The sequence below is a fragment of the Sceloporus occidentalis genome, unplaced genomic scaffold (genome assembly GCF_023333645.1).
Source record: "Sceloporus occidentalis isolate IW3139 unplaced genomic scaffold, rSceOcc1.0.p SCAF_24, whole genome shotgun sequence".
Lineage (NCBI taxonomy): Eukaryota > Metazoa > Chordata > Lepidosauria > Squamata > Phrynosomatidae > Sceloporus > Sceloporus occidentalis.
In genome coordinates, this window is record NW_028317004.1 from 7,052,384 (window position 1) to 7,069,136 (window position 16,753).

Below are 16,753 nucleotides of genomic sequence, written 5' to 3' on the forward strand. Positions count from 1 at the left end.
GCTTGCTAATATTGGCAAGAACCTGGCAGGACCTTCTCTACTAGCTCAGCACCCTAGGCTGTAAATGTCACCTACATGATAGGTCTGGCACTGCGTGTTTATTTGTACTTATCAACATACTCTCATTGTTCAAACACTAGAATGACCCAAACACCTTCTATTCTAAAAGTTAGACAAGTTATGAGCTCATTGTGAAATAAATGTTCCTGGGTATTTTTTGTTGCTGTTTTCCCTGGTGTCCTAATGAAGTGGTGTCCATGAGAAGTAACCTGGGATGGAAATAATTTTTTTAAAACTTAGGACGATCCCACAAGTATGCATTATACCACCAACCTGCCAGGAGATACTGCCACTGTTGGTACAAAACAAACATAATTGGCAGTACATCACCATTCTTAAGGCAGCAAACATCATCTATCAGGGTAAGGTTCTATCACTTTGATTATACTTCTCTCATTTTAACCCTATCATCCTGTTTACTGTTTTTTGTTTCAGTTTAAAAGTCCTCCATCTTTATGGCTGCCGAGTATCTTCAGACCTTGCCATCATCAAGAAATTCAGTGAAAAATTCAAGATATTTCACGATCTGTCTATTCCAAATAAAAATATTTTAGGGAAATAAAGGATTTTACTTAGGACAGTCTTTGTGCTAAATAAACTCATGCATGTTTAGTAATGCAATATTATTTTCTTAATAAAGGTATTCAAAACAGTAAATGAGTAAAGTATAATTGTATTGGCAGTTTCTGAACTGTAATTACATACTGTATATGTTTACTTAAGTCTACTGGTATTTTATATATATATATTTCAACAGAAAAATGAAAAGCTTGTATCTCAATCTATTAATTTTTATTTTACTTTTAGTATAAAAAAAATAGCAAAAAGAAAAAAAAAACTGGGTGTGTTCTGGAAAACGTATGATAGAAGGAGGACTTTGGGGAATGAACATATTGGCGGCACTGCTTATGGATATCTAGCAGAAATACTTGATACGGGATAGCACACAACAAAAAAAGATTGTAGAGGTCCTGCATGTACTGAAGTCCAACTAAAGTCCTCTTCACTCCTTCCATTTAGATGCATTAGACATCTTTCTGCATCGGAAAGAAAAATGGGCAGAGTTGGTGGGCCAAATGATTCTTATCTGCCATTAAATATGAAATTTCTATGTTTTAAAGGCATATGTTGCTAGGAAATTCATATGTAAAGGGTTGCTAATGCTTACAAGGATGATATATCCTAAAACAAAGCATCAAAAATGGATAACTAAAATAAAAGCTGATTGATGGCTATGCACCTTTGGATTCCATTGGTCCTAAAACCTGCTTTTAGAAAGGTGCATTTTGTGAAAGGTGGATTCTACTATCCCTTTCCCAATTCAGTTACCAAATGACTGATAAATGCTAAATAGAATAGGCATGACTGCACCTTTAAGATAATTTTAGAAACCAAGTATATACCATGTTTATTATTACTTTTTTCTTTTTTATGCAATAACTTAGTACTACAGAATCCACCTTTCACAGCGTTCACCCTGATACAGCAAAGGGTTCAATGTGTTTAAACATTTTCCAAGCCTCCTTAAAAACCAAGAACCTCAGTTCCTTTAATTTCAGCTCCTCAACTGTCTCCATTGAAGTCTCCTTAAACCTCCACTTTAGAAGACATCAGAAAATCTTTGTTCTGCAAAGAGAAACAGTGCGTGAGCTGAATTTCTCCATCAGTAATAAGCTTTTGTGACTATTGTGTTTTATATTGTCAGAGCTAAAACTTCTAAGATTTAGGCTACCTAATATTTATTGAGAGTATAGTTTGCTGATTTCAATTCAAATGTTATCTCGCATGTCGCATTTCATATTTCAGTGGCATCACAAATAGATATGATGTAATTACTTCATTAATTTTGCACAAATGAAAGTTTTAGTTCTGTGTATCTGAATTAATGCAATATTCAAGGGGAAGAAAAAACATTTTGTTCTTATTGAGTGCAACTTGCTTTTCCATATTTTGTTACTTGCATACCTGTTGGGCATAGCTGGGAGTATTTGCACCATTCCACAAACAAGGTACTTGACCTAATATGGTACTATTTAACTATTTGTGTGCCACTTTTTCAAGGTTATATGTTCTGAATTAAAAAAAATGGATTGTCAACTGCCAACAAATTTACTGTCTGAAAAAAAAAATACAATGATTACCAGTATAAAAGCAATTAAGAGCTAGGATCATGATCAACTAGCTTGGATCCATAACATGCATCCATATGGCGTTTATTCACAATTATTCTTTTTCACTCATGGCTTTATTATCAGTAGTAGCTTAATATGCATTCCTGTGAAAATAAGAGGTTTGTAATGTAGGCTACATTTAGGCTGCACTAAATCTGTGTTGAGTGATAAGGAGATGTTTGAGAGGCCATCAGTGAGGACCTTGATGAGCTGAGTAGAGCAATGTCACACTCAGTCTAAGAAGCTGTTTAACCAGTTTCTTCTCCTCCGACCTGACCTGAGATTAGTGAGCTGTAATACTGAGCTGTCAGATCCCTTTCCCTTACTTCTTCCAGAGAAATAGAGAGGCGGGGCTGGCTGTTGAGCCTGGAAGCCCTTCACGACCTTGCCTGCAGGCTTCCCGGCGTTGCTGGGGCACAGCAGTGCTGTTCGCCGGCTCCCCCATAATTGCATCATTTTGAACAAGGGTCCTGCACTATGGGACGCCTCAGGTGTGAGAATTGGGAGAGGGACCCACAGACACAGAGCCCACTCCCTGTTCTTTCCACCTGACCCTCCGGAGGAGGAGGGTGGCAGCAGGGCAGCTAGCCAGGCACAGGGAGGAGAACCAGCCCCGTGTGCGCACACCTGTACACGCCATCTGGGTCGCAGAGAAGGACTTCCCCGTTTATTGTGTTGAGTCGAGTTTCTGGGAATTGTCGAACTCAGCCGGCCACGTCTGCAGAACTCTCTGTTTGTGCTCTGGGGTCGGATTAGTCACTTCGTGTACGTCTGGTCTCCATAGAAGAACCCACCTGCTGTCTCTTCCAAGACATTTTGGTTCTGATCTGCAGCTGCTTCTTCGTGTTCTATTACTTCTCTTTACTCTTGTGATTCTGTGTATTGGGCACCATTAGGACCGCAGTCTCCCTGTAGCCCTGCTTTCCCTGTACCTTGCTTTCTAGAGGGCGATCTGCTCTGGATGGAAGAGAAGGACGAAGTGTCCAGGCTCCGCGCCCTCTTTCGTGCTGTTGATGCCAACCGTTCTGGGCGTCTGGAAAGAGAGGACTTCTCTTCTCTGTGTACAGAGCTCAGGGTGAGTCCGTCCCAGGCAGAAACCATCTTCAGACGTCTGGATACTGACAGGGACGGGTCTATCACCTTTGAAGACTTTGTTATGGGATTTCGTGGAGCTAGAGGACTCCAGATGTCAGAAGGCTCTTTGAACTCTAGTACAGGAGAGTCACAGAGGAGTCCGATTATCTCACAGAATGAAGAGCTTCATGAAGAAGAGACCTTCAACCCAGTTTGGGATGATTTCCAGCTGAGACTGGGAGAAGATGCCAACTATATCCCAAGGTCAGTCACACCTCAATCTCCTTTCTTAAACGTCTGAATCCCAACTATTATGTTTATCAACTTGTGTTTGTTGACGGTAATCTCGTTCACAAGCAAAAGATTTACCTGGAAAAACGTTACATATGTAATCTGTTTCTTTAATATGTGAAATTGCAACAAGTGTCTTTTGAATAATAATTGTCTATTCCGATTTAAGAGAATAATCAACTACAAAAAGTTTAACCCATCTCTAGTTTATGAACAGCTGCCAGGCACCCAGAGGCTTCAGCTGTTTTCTGTCTATGGGAATCATGGTTAGAGTTGGGAAACAATTCTATTAGGTGTCTTCAGTGGTGAAGAGCATACTCTGTTTTTTCCTGATCATTTATTATAGTTACATCATCCATTTTAGGATTATTAAATCACAGGCAGATTAATAACATACTATAATAGGTGAAAATAAAGCAATACTGTAGCCTTGCAAACTTTACCAAAAATTTACCAAAATCTATTATACATTGATATTGAATAAACATTATTTCTATTAACCATGAAGTTGACATGGTTTAAGGCCATGAACTCTCCATGATTGGACAGAGGGTTAAGGTTACTTTCAATGAGAGGGGTTACAGTAAATAGTAGTCCTTTATGGTCAAAATATTCACATATTTACTACACTCAAAACCAGAGTGTTAAAAGAATGGGAATCTATCTTAAAAATATTTACTTTCATAAATGTATCAATACTAAGGATACATCTAATATTACAGAAAATATATTAGCTGGACGCTCTCAGTCATGGATAACAAATAACAAGCATTTGAGGTTCAAAAGAGAAAAGTAATGCAATAACCATAACAACCAATGAGATAGCTCTACTGATTCGTCCACATATGCTATTCCAAATTATCTTCTGCCCATCTACATCATCTGGTAGATTTAGAAACATAAATACATTTATCAAATGTGGTACTATCATCTCCCTCAATTTAGGAAGGCTTGATGAATAGAATAAATAATAAAGGCTATCTACCATGTGTTTCAGGCAGATACAATCACCTTGGCAGTACTGCAACAAATCAGCAAAGTAACAATTCATAAGAAATGACACTAGCAAAATATCCAAAAAACTTTTTTAAAATCAAAAATTCCTAAACTTTATTAACACAATATTTCATCATTATGTTAAGGTTCTGAAGGGTTTGCACCAGATGGTAGTGCTGAATTATGGGCTGTAAATACAAGCATTCCCATCTCCCACAATAGCACATAACAACCTGAAATATTAATAGGTCTGACAGGGGCACACCTAGAGTATTTGGCACCTGGGGGAAATCCTAAACACCAATCCGGTATAGGGTCTGCCCAGAGACTCCGCCCATTTGTGGAAGTGCTCCGGGAGACCTGGTTCACCTAGAAGTAGACAAAGAAAGAAGACATACCACCCGCATGAAAACCAGAACTTGTCATTATGTAAAGATACACCTAACGTGCATCAAGCAACAATATCAACCATAACATATTAGTAGTCAAAGCATCAACTGGGAGTCTTATATATGATCACAACAGGTAGAATGGGAAGGAGTTAGTTCCAGACTGTGTGATTCTGAGAATCTGCCCCTTCGCTCAGAAATTGGCACACATAACCCTGAGAGTTCCTAGGTATGTTGATCAGCAACACTTGCAGTTTGCAGTTATGGGAAAATGACACCCCCAGAGCTTTACAGGAATGCAGTCTTAGAGGGAAAGCTTTTAGCATGGATAATTTATGGACTGCTTGTATGAGTATGAGTTGATAGGGTCCGGATGATCTCGAGAGGTCATTGGTCGTTCAGATGGCTTTATTAGGATGATGGCAAAGAGTGTTAGGAATAAAGGTTGTAATGTACGCTTCTCAAAGTTGCGTAGGAGTGAGAAAGTCTGATGGAACTGGGAAGGGAATTCCACAGAAAGGGTATAGCACAGGTGAAATCCTTTATACGGGAGCAAGAAGAGGTAGTGACACTAGAATAGAGAGGCAGGTCATAAAAGAAATGAAGAGAGCGGTTAGGTGTGTATTTGGATAAGAGGGTAGAGATACAGGGGATGCAGAGTTGTTTAGGGCTTTGTAAATCAGGGTCAGAAGTTTGAAATTAATACTGGAGGGCATGGGGAGCAAATGGAGCATAAGCATAGTGAAGCAGCAGACGAGGAACAGTGACAGAGAAAGATTGACCTAGCTGCAGAGTTGAGGATGGATTGGAGCGGTGAAAGGTAGGAATGGTGGAGACCAGTTAGTAGGGAGTTGCAATAGTCCACACAGGAAGACTTTAAAGGTGTTGATCCACCCTTTGTGTGGGGAAACCAAGGTCCAAATCTAATAATGTTTATTCCACTTGGTGGGGGTCACGTCTAGGAGCTCTCTGGGTCTGCAAGAGTAGACTTGGTGGCACAGGTTTCTTGATGTGACCTATAAAGGCAGTTGGGGACTTCCCTCTCAAATTCCCTTTCATTACCAATCCTTCTAAAATGAGTAAACAGTGTTTCCCCACCACCTCATTGAGCTACTGGTGGGATGAAAAGAAATAAAACACAGTAGGTCTATATATGTAGAGATATGCTTGTATTATGCTTATTGCTTAACACAAAATAGTAAGATGAATGTAACACAACCTCATTGACAGATTCCTATGAACTACATTTCCTGAACTAGAAACTTTTTTTTCACCTGTATTCTCAGAGGAACACCATTTTTCAACAATCTTTTGTGAATCATAAGCTCATCATCGTAAGCAACAATTGTTATACAAGTAGATATTGGCACCTGGGGGTTTGTTGCATCTATTTACTTAGATTGAAGTGCATTTTTCCTGAACACGTTTAATGTTGAATATAGACGCCTAATGTGTTTTTTCAGAGACGGAGTAAAATATTTATCTCAGATGAGATTGTTGTAAAGTAAAAGTTAAATATCATTTTTTTGTCTTGTACTTACTCAAGGGTTTTAGGGCCATTCTGATATGTTTTTCCCCCTTACCTGCTAGTGCTCTATTCTAACCTTTCAGAAAAGGCACTGCAGAAGGATGACTGATACAATATTTTAAAATATTTTTTGTTCTGGAACACTGTAAATACCAGTTCGGATATTTCAGTGTTTGCCTTGATGTGTCAATAAGTAGAGGTTTCTCTCCTGAACCCCTTGGTTTATCTTGTGCCAATGTTTTATTAAATAGTAAATGTTAATAGAATTTTTATCAATAACCATGAGGAATCTGCACACTCCAAGAGAACCCAGGTGCTTAATTGTGTCAGGAAGGGCCAGTTCCCCAGTAAATCCAATAGATAAATAAAGGCTCCAGGAACTCAAGAGTTCCAACGTCAGGCAGATTTATTGAGACAAGAAACAACGTTTCTACCTCACAATGAGGTCTTTTTCAGGTTTGAAACGTTGTTTCCCGTCTCAATTAAATTTTTATTAATATTGAGGATGTAAAATTTCCCAGAAATTATGAAACAAAGGTCTGAATCAGGCTTTTATTTTGGGAGTTTATTCATCAAACCTCATCAAATTAGGGAATCCCAATATCAAACTGAATTCCAAAAAATTCAGAGTAGTCAGCAAACATGGGAACTCGCAGGCTTTGATCACGAGTCTCAGAGTGAAGGGGCAGTATGTCATGGTTGACAACTTGACATCCCTACTTGAATGTAAGTGACTGGAGTGTATCTTTAAATAATGACAAGGCAAAGTTACCATGAGTACCACTAACACTACTTAACATTTCAATTATTAGAGCCAGCTTAGGGCTTTGATGCACTCACTTCCCACTTGGTTCTGAATTAACTGTCAAAAAAGTCCTCAGCAACATCAGAGGTGATGGACAACTGGTCCAGGAATCTGACTCCAGTTGGTCGCAGCTAGTCCTGATTTTTTGTAATGTGTTACCCAGCTTGCTAATTACCTAATTTTAACTGAAAATGATAACACCTTGGGGCAACTCAGACCTTAAATAAACAACAGGCATATCCTAATGAACTAAGAGGGGCGATTTTGCGCTTTATAAAACTGTTACTTGTTGATATTTTGTCATGGCAGTGCACTTAATTTTAGGGGCTCTAGACAATTTAAAAGCAAGGTCTATTTCAAAGCTTCTTTTCTGGAGGCTGTACATATGAATCCATATTGTTTCTATGGCAACCTATTGTCTTCCTCTGTCTCATAAAAGCAAGCCTTTTAGGTGCTTCTCAAATATATTCCAACATTGATTATGCATTCCCTACACAATAAAGCAATCATGGTTTCCTACTATTTTTCAATTAAGTGTAATTTACTAAAATGTATAAGTAAATTAGCCAACAAAGTCTTATTTCAATCAGTGTATACATCAGAATAACAGAAAAACAAAATAGTTTTTTTCATTTTCTTAAACTATATTTTTTACCTTGGCATCGCGGCAGTTCACGGAAGTGGAAATCCACAGGTTCGCCGTCACGGGTTACAAAGGCCGTGCGAGTGAGCCTATTGGTCACCTGCAGGGTCTTCCTCTGGCATCAACCAATTGGTTGATGCCAGAGGAGGTCCCTGTAGGCGACCAATAGGATAATTCGCACTGCCCTGTAACCCGTGACGGCGAACCTGTGGATTTCCACTTCCGTGAACTGCCGCGATGCCAAGGTAAGTTAGAAGGGGGGGAGAGTGGTAGACGAAGACGAAGACGAAGACGATCACGAAGATCTTCGTGGTGTGTGTCTTCGTCTTCGCCTATGTTTTACCGCCGCTGTCTTCTCTTCGGCGTGTCTTCAGAAAGAACACGAAAACGCACTCTTCACTATTAACTTAATGCATTAACCTTAGGGATCTTGTTCAAAAGGATATATTCGATAAGTGTTCTGTGGTCTATCAGCCAAGGTCAAATGGAACGAGTTAGGCATGTTGTTTGCTATGAATACGTTTTTATCGTGTGGTTATTTTAGAAGGCAAACTCTGATCATATCTGATAAGCCAACCCTACCTTCTTGTGGTTTGAATAGATGGAGGTAAGAGCATTAAACCCTGGATTTCTAGATCTACAAAACGGTATCGATAAATTGATGGGTTCATATCAGACATGAGTAGCATCCTGGTGATAAATCACAGTAACCCACTATTAGTTATACAGATACCCAACTAAAGACGGACCTCTACAATGACGTTCTAGATACATGACTAATTATATTATTCCTCCAAGAATTCCTTGCATTAACGATGAATGAGAGTTGAGATTATCTTTACAGAAAAGGATTGTCCTTTAATCTTACATAATGCGCTGAATAATGTGCTTATATTTCAGCCATAACCCTAATTAGCTCTATAACAAAAGCATTATGGTAACCCGATGATGCACAAAGTAATGCAGTATCTGATAACATTGCTTGAGTGAGGTGTGATTTTAAAGTCATAGCCGATGTAAAGCCAAACGTGATCAACAGCAGAGTGTTCCAGTTGCCAATATCAACGGTCAAATAATATATACAACGGGATTCCAAAGGTGGAACTGAATAGATAAAATATGTTCATTTATAGCTAACATTATGATTTGTATTTATAAAATCAGTTGTCCTGTTTATTGCTACAAAAATAGGAGGACCAAAATAGCATGGCTGCATTGACACAATCAAAGTAATTTACCTTTAGATTGATCAGCTATCATTCTCTACTTCATTTCACCCTGTTTCTTATCTTATTGTATTTTTTCTTTGTTATCTTCAAAACTGTCTAATTGACCTACTAGCATATTTGGAGGCATGTGACGCCCCCATGATACACTCTATAAAAAGCGAGGAAGGACACTGTGGTAAGCCCTAAGCAGCCTGAGCAGCACAAAATAAAATAAATAACAAACCCTTAAGAACACACAACCAAATTATACCACACAATATGTTACCTCATGTAAAGTAATATGATAGCAGTCTGTAACGTAACCTTATAATTGACTGCTACAATTCCACTATAATTGGAAAGTTGCCCTTTTATAGAAATCACTATATTGCTTGTTTTCTATTACCTATGAACTTTAGCAAATACACAATGGAAAGTTATGCCCTATGTGCCAAAAATAGTACCGTATTGGCTCGAATATAGGCCGCACCCGATTATAGGCCGCACACCAAAAATTTGGTGATATTTTAAAGAAAATTTTATTTTTAAAGAAAAAAATACACATTAGTGGAATGGTAAAACAGTATTTTAACTAATAAACAGGAATACATGTATTTTAACATTTGTGGTATCTATTACGCAGTTAGTCAGCATATGTGATATATAAACAGAAAACCAATAGCCATTTTAAGGTCCCCCTTAATTCATAATGCACCTTATTTACAGATATTCCCCTATGCTCCCCTGATATGCCACTCTGCCCCCAGATATGCCACTTTGCCCTCCCAGATTTGCTTTATGCCCCCTAGAAATGCCAATCTGCCCCCCAGATATGCTTTATGCCCCCTAGAAATGCCACTCTGCCCCCCTGATATGCCACTCTGCTCCCTAGATATGCCACCCCCCCCCAGACATACCAATACACCCCCAGACTCCCTGGTATCTAGCGGGGCCGCCATGTCACCAGCTGCAGCGATGCTCGCAGACAGCCTCCACTGCCGGCACTTCCGCTGGGGCTTCTATGGTGGAGCACCGGAAGGTTATGTCACGCCAGTGCTCCACCATAGAAGCCCCGGCGGAAGTGCCAGCAGCATAGATTGTCTACACGCATCTTGCAGACGTCCACCAGCTGCCAGAGAGTAGGATCCTAACCCTGCTGAATGAAAAAGAAAAAGAACACCCGCCCGGTGCATCCCTGCGCTAAACCCCGATTATAAAAGAAGATTGTTTGTGCTGTGTGTCTTCGTGTTTGTTTTTCCGCCGCCATATTCGTTTGTTCCTTATTCGGTTTGAACAACGAAAAAGCAAAATACTTGCTTGTTTTCATGTTCCTCCGAATACGAATGCAAAAGTCTAGTATTTAAACTGAGCTAGTTTGGGACAAGTGAAAAGTAGAAACTGCAAAGGCTCAATATTACAAAAAAAAACTGCCCTTTACAGTGGCTTCGCGATCTCCTCTGTTTTTGCATATTTGTCACACATAAATGTTTCAGGTCCTCAATATAATTTTAATATTAGAGAAAGATAAACATAAAATGCAGCTTTTAAATGGCTTTATCTATAGGAGGAAAAAAGCTATCCAACCCTACCTGGCCCTATGTGAAAAAGTAATTGCCCCTTAGTTACTAAGTCAACCAATTATCCAAATGTGAAGTAGGTTAAAAGGTCTTGAACCTTGCCGTGATCTTAAGAAATTCAAGAACGGAGGAAAAACAAAGTAATTGACATCTATCAGTCTGGAAAGGGTTACTAAGCCTATTCCGAGGCTCTGGAAATCCAGCAAACCTCGGTGAGAGCCATTTTTCTGCAAATGGAGTGGAGTTCCCAGGAGTTGCCAGCCTACCACATTTCTTCCAAGAGAGCATTAACGACTCATCCTGGAAAAACCCAGACTAACATGCAGACTTCATTTACAAGGTGTAAGCCACTACTTTCCAAAGAGAACACAAAGGCTTGTCTTACATTTGCTGAAAACACAACTTGATCACTCCCAAGACTTTTGGGTATTATTCTGTGGACTGATGAGTCAAGAGAGGACCTTTTTAGAGGACATGGGTCATGTTACATCTGGTGGAAGGCATTCCACAATAAGAACACCATGCCAACAGTCAAACACAGGTCTGGTAGTTTTATGGTCTGGGGCTTCTTTGCTACATCAGAACCTGGGCGACTTGCCACAATTCATAGAACCACAAAATCTGCTCACTACCAGAAAATCCTGGAAGAGAAAAAATTTCCTTATCTAAAGCATAAGCGCAGTTGAGTTATGCAGCAGGGTAGTTACCTAAAGCACAAAAAGTCCACCTCTGAATGGCACAAAAGAAATTAAACAAAGGTTTTGGAGTAGCCTAGTCAAAGTCATGAGTTAAATCCGATTGATTAAAAAGGCAGTTCATGCTTGAAAACCCTCAAATGTGGCTGAATTCTGCCAAAAAGGGTGCACCAAAATTCCTCCACAAAGATGTAAAAGACTCATTTCTAGTTATTGCAAAGGTTTGTTTGCAGGTTTTGCCACCACCAATTATTAGGTTATGGGGTGATTACTCTAAACCAATAAATGAAAATGATAATTTAATGATCATTTAAAAGCAGCATTTTGTGTTTACTCACACTGTCTTTGTCGTATATTACAATTAGTAGGATGATTGGAAACATTTAAATGTGGCAAATAAGCAAAAGTAGAAAAAATTGGGAAGGCAAATACTTTTTCTGAGCACTTTACAGCTTTTCAGTACACTTTGTCACTGGCTGTTGTGCCACACACGCTGGGTTCCTGGAGGTAAACCTTTCAAAGGATAGTATAACGTCCCATACAACCCACCCACCTATGAGGAAGATTAGATTACAGTATTTTGAAAGTACTTAACTATGCATTCTTTTTCTGCCCCCATAAAAAAAACACCTGGTAGAAACTACCCTCTGCTATGATCTTTTGGTGCCAGTAATTTTATAACTTCACAGTATGGTGGTCTCATTGGCTGGCTGTACATCAACATGGAGGCCCGGGAAAACAAATAGCTTCTTGATCCAAGGAGAGATCTGACTGCCATCTGTAATATCATTACTACATGACTCACATTATTGTGTTTTAGGTTGTTTTGTGCAGAATATCAAACCTGTAAATATTTATGTTAACATTCTAGTTACCTAATTTCACAGACTAGTTTGCATGTTTTAGCTAATGTCATCTGAATTAAAGCAATGTGCTTTAATTCAACAAATTTAAGTTGTTACTAGTATACTCATAAATGTTATAGGCCAACCATCAATATATTTTAAATGCACTTCTGGTTGTGAGGTTAACTGCACATTATTGTTTGACTATTTACATATTTTGACTTTGTTTTCAGACGTGAACAAGCCAGTGTCCTTTACCAGAACATCCACATAGTGGAACCACTTTTAATTCAGCAATATGAGCACGTTATCAGAAGCTTTGTCCGCGAAATCCGACTTCAGAGCACTGAAATGGAAAACTTGGCTATAGCTGTGAAAAGGTAGAGGAGTTATCATCTTTTTTTTTATACTATCTCAATTTAGATCTTCTTTAACACTTTATGTATCATGGGGCTTGTCATTGGGTATGGGTATTGGGGATATGGGCATTTTGATCATCAATGAAAAATAAGAATTGTCACCTCTATTTGCTGCCGCCCACGACTGTGACTAATGCAGCAACACCACTCCACAAACTCAACCACACAACAGGAGGGAGGGTGGGACAAACAACACCAGGTAAGGTTAAACAAAATGGATCCGTTCCCCTGTGATCACCAAACTTAAATATCCTCCTACCAAGAACTCCTCCCCTAAAATCCACAATTCCTGCCTTAGCCTAGCCCTGCTCAGCGCTCTGTCAGGGCCCACTCTAGTCCATTCTGGCCCCTGTGGGCTTCATCCCTGATCTGCCCTGTAAGTTTTGGAATAAATAAGTGACATGGGTTTTATGTTTATATCACAGAACTCATAACAGAGCAGCTTGTGAAATCTTCTTTTTTTGTTTACAGAGCTCAGGATAAAGCAGCCATGCAACTGAGTGAGTTAGAAGAGGAGATGGATCAGCGTATTCAAGCTGCAGAAATCAGAATAAAGAAAGAGGTGGGTTTTTACTGACTGGGAAAAATGTGGCCTATTTATGCCGTGGATGATTGTAGTATTGTATTCCACATTTGAGTTCCTCTGAAAACAGGAGAAAAGACTTCATTATCACCTTTATCAATGCCTTTTCCTAAGGTACCTTTTCTGTTTATTGCTAGGTTATAAACAGCCTTTCACTTTTAGTTTGATTGTCCTTTACATTGATTTACACATCTCTATGTTTTAAAACTTATTTTAACATTCATTTTATTTTCTAAAAATTGTTTAACTAAAATATCAATTATAGTTTTTTGGTTTCAAGTTTAAGAGAAATGTGGCTTGCAGAAGGAGCAGTCCTTCTACAAAATAGCAAAAATAGTCTACTTACTGGTCAAAAAATTATAAATAACGATAAATCTGAAATAAAAGTGCAGTATTTAGGCATTTCATCTCATGCATAAAGTATAGAAGATGTACGGTAAGTGTTCTGAAAATCCTGATACAGATTCCAAGCTGATGGATTGTAGCTAATAAGGCAAATACAATATGCTGTAAGTCTTCGTGTGTGATTTATGGTTTAATATAATTGTAAGACAGAGAAGTGATTAAAAGACAAAATGCCTACTCACATGGCAACAAAAAATATGTAATATATTAAATAAAATATATTTACCTTCTGAGAAATGCTTACAAAGATGCTTTTCTACAAACTTGTATAACTCATCATGGTATTAGCATATCATCTTGCTTACTTTTCAATACATCCTTAATTAATTCGTTCTTTAACTATCTGTAATATTGTCCCATTTAATAATATTTTCTCAAAATTGTAGCCTGTAGCAATGTAGTATAAAAAGAGACCATGGATGCATATATTAAAATGGTTTGTTGCCTTGGTGAAAAAAGGCTTTCTTTTTTGAATTTTTTAAGTTGTTTTCTGCATATTTAAACATCTAGAAGGAAGGATAACATGGAAAATCAGAATTTAATATTGTCAGAACATGTCTAGGTGAAACTGTACTTTAGAAGCCAATAGCTGCTTTAGCCAAGTTACAGATTTAACCAAGACAGTTACAATTATTACAACTTCTTAAAAATCATTAAAACCATTTTAGGATAGTTTCAGCCTCATGTAGAGTTAAATAGCATTTGGCATAACCAAGCATCAGAAAGAGGTGTGGTTATGGAAGTACTTACTTTATCACCTAAACTTTCTTTGTAAACGAATATTTTTGTATTCATGCTTATTACACAATGTGGAGAAGGAATCCTGATATAATAGGGGACATTTTGATATATAGCATTTAAACCTAAGTGTATAGGTCAAGTGTTTCCATAGCCATAGTCCATTATGACATTGTGCTATCTGTAACATTTGAATTGAACCCCGGGTTGGTTTTCCATACAGGGTGTTTCACGTATTTTGCTTAAAGCAAACAGGTACACCTACAATACAAATGCAGCATGCCTTCATTTTATTTACTTTGTGGGCCTGTATCGTGTTAATACTACTATGAGTGTGTGGGTTTACAGTGCAATAGAAGCCTTGCTCAAGTGTTTTGCAGCAAAACTAATGTGTGGGAGGTTACACCCTTGAGCAGGTGTCCCGTCTCCAGAGGGTAGTTCATGAGCTTTTAGTAGTTATGTAGCTAACGCCGAGTAGCTCTTAAGCTACGGACACACTCCATGTATGTGCCTATTCTAGCACTACTAGAAAGAAGCACAGTTACGACATTGGGGTGTTGAGTTTTCTGTTATGTAGGGAGCATATATCAACACTACTGTATTGGTTGTATTGCCAAGGTTATTAAAATTCACTGAGAAATGGGGACTTCTGTTCTTAAAAAATAGCTATACATGTTTTAAGTGCCCTTCCTCAGATTGGAAATTTCTTTGGTTTCAGACATTGTTCTGAATGTAAGTAGACACAATAAAGTGATTAATATCAACCCATACAGCCCAGTTATGTATACCCATTTAAGCTGAGTAAGAGCCTGACTATGTGCCTTCCTTGGAGTATCTTTATAGTATGTGCTAAACTTAATATTGATGGTATCAGAATTATCCTGTTGCTACTGGTCAACTATTCTGAAACTTAGTGACTGTTTTATAATTATCTAGAGGTTGGTACTTTATTTGAATGTATGATACAAGGTAAAATTCTGTACCAGAATAAGTATGTGCAAAAACAGTATCTGGAGGAAAAAATATAATTGTTCAAACAAAATGGGTATTTTTTAAAACTATTTTACTTTTGTGAGGGTGTGTTGCTCTATAGAGATACTTGATATGCTTAGATATGAAGGTTTGTAGAAGAGAACAGGACTTTTTGTCATAATCAAACCATTTCAGTCTTTTGGCATTTGGTAGATTTACCCTCATATGAGCAAGTGTTCACAGCAGTACCTGATGAACAGGATAGCAGTTGTTGTCAGTAAACAATTTGCAATGGTGGGAGGCAATTTCATTCCTCAATGGCAACTATTAAGCCAGGACTTAAGGATATCCATACAAAAAAGGGTCAAATCATCTTAATTGATCCATTGATTGGGACATTGCACTCAAGGAATACTCTTAAACCATGGGATGTTTAATGTCCAACAATGTCCAACACGATCTTAAATTGAAAACTTATCTTAACATTAACAGTATCTACTTTTTCTTCTTTCTTCTTAATTTGCCATATTTAGAATTAAAAGAAAAGTACCATGCCAAGTCTAAAGTGCACTGACTGCCGCCATTTGTTGTTCATGTAGCTAGATAATTCTTTATATGTTTGTGTATCCAAATAATTTGTATCAATAGAAGGTCAAGGTTAAAATGAAATTAAAAAAAATTATTATATGTTTTCTATCTGGTATCTTGGATAAATATCAAAACAGAAAATGGTAGAAAATGTATATTGCAGGGTTTTAGTAAAATTCTTCCTGCGGTTATTAGAAGCATTCCCATCTGGCTGCAATAACTAAGGATAGCACTAGGGTCTCTGTGTCTACATATTTTTGCGTGTTTTGTAGAGATCCATTAAGCATTTAGAGCCGCGCTTATAGCCATGAATGATCCATAAGCAGGTTTGAATGCAACCGCCCTAGGCACAGCTAGAACAATGGACTATTTCAAGAGCATATTCTATGCTTACATGGAGCACAGACATAGTACTGGAGGACTGAGATTTGGGTTGTAACCTGCAAGTTGTGTATCTGTATTTAAAAAAAAAATAAAAAAAATTAAATTATATATATATATATATATATATATATATATATATATATATATATAATTTAGACTATTGCAAACAAGTAGAACATATTTTGTTATTATAAGATCATTGTTCTAACTAGTTAATGTCTGTAGAGTCCCACCCAAGTCTGGAGATTACCTAGGACTGATTAAGGTTTGAGAGTTTAAAGAAGGAAAAATACAGGCAGACTAAATGGACCAAATGGTGCTTATCTGACGTCAAAGTCTATGTTTCTCTTATGAGCCTCGGGTTATGGGATTGACAGTTGAC

At 38.0% G+C, this 16,753-nt stretch overlaps 1 protein-coding gene across 1 annotated transcript in view; it reads left to right on the forward strand.

The window, feature by feature from the left end:
* The first annotated feature begins 3,192 nt into the window (after positions 1–3,192).
* Positions 3,193–16,753, forward strand: part of LOC149300571 (ras and EF-hand domain-containing protein-like) — a 29,675-nt gene continuing 16,114 nt past the window's right edge. The window contains exons 1-3 of the mRNA XM_089485192.1: positions 3,193–3,569; positions 12,516–12,662; positions 13,173–13,263. Of these exons, the coding sequence (XP_089341318.1) occupies positions 3,193–3,569; positions 12,516–12,662; positions 13,173–13,263 (615 nt within the window). The remainder of the gene's footprint in view (positions 3,570–12,515; positions 12,663–13,172; positions 13,264–16,753) is intronic.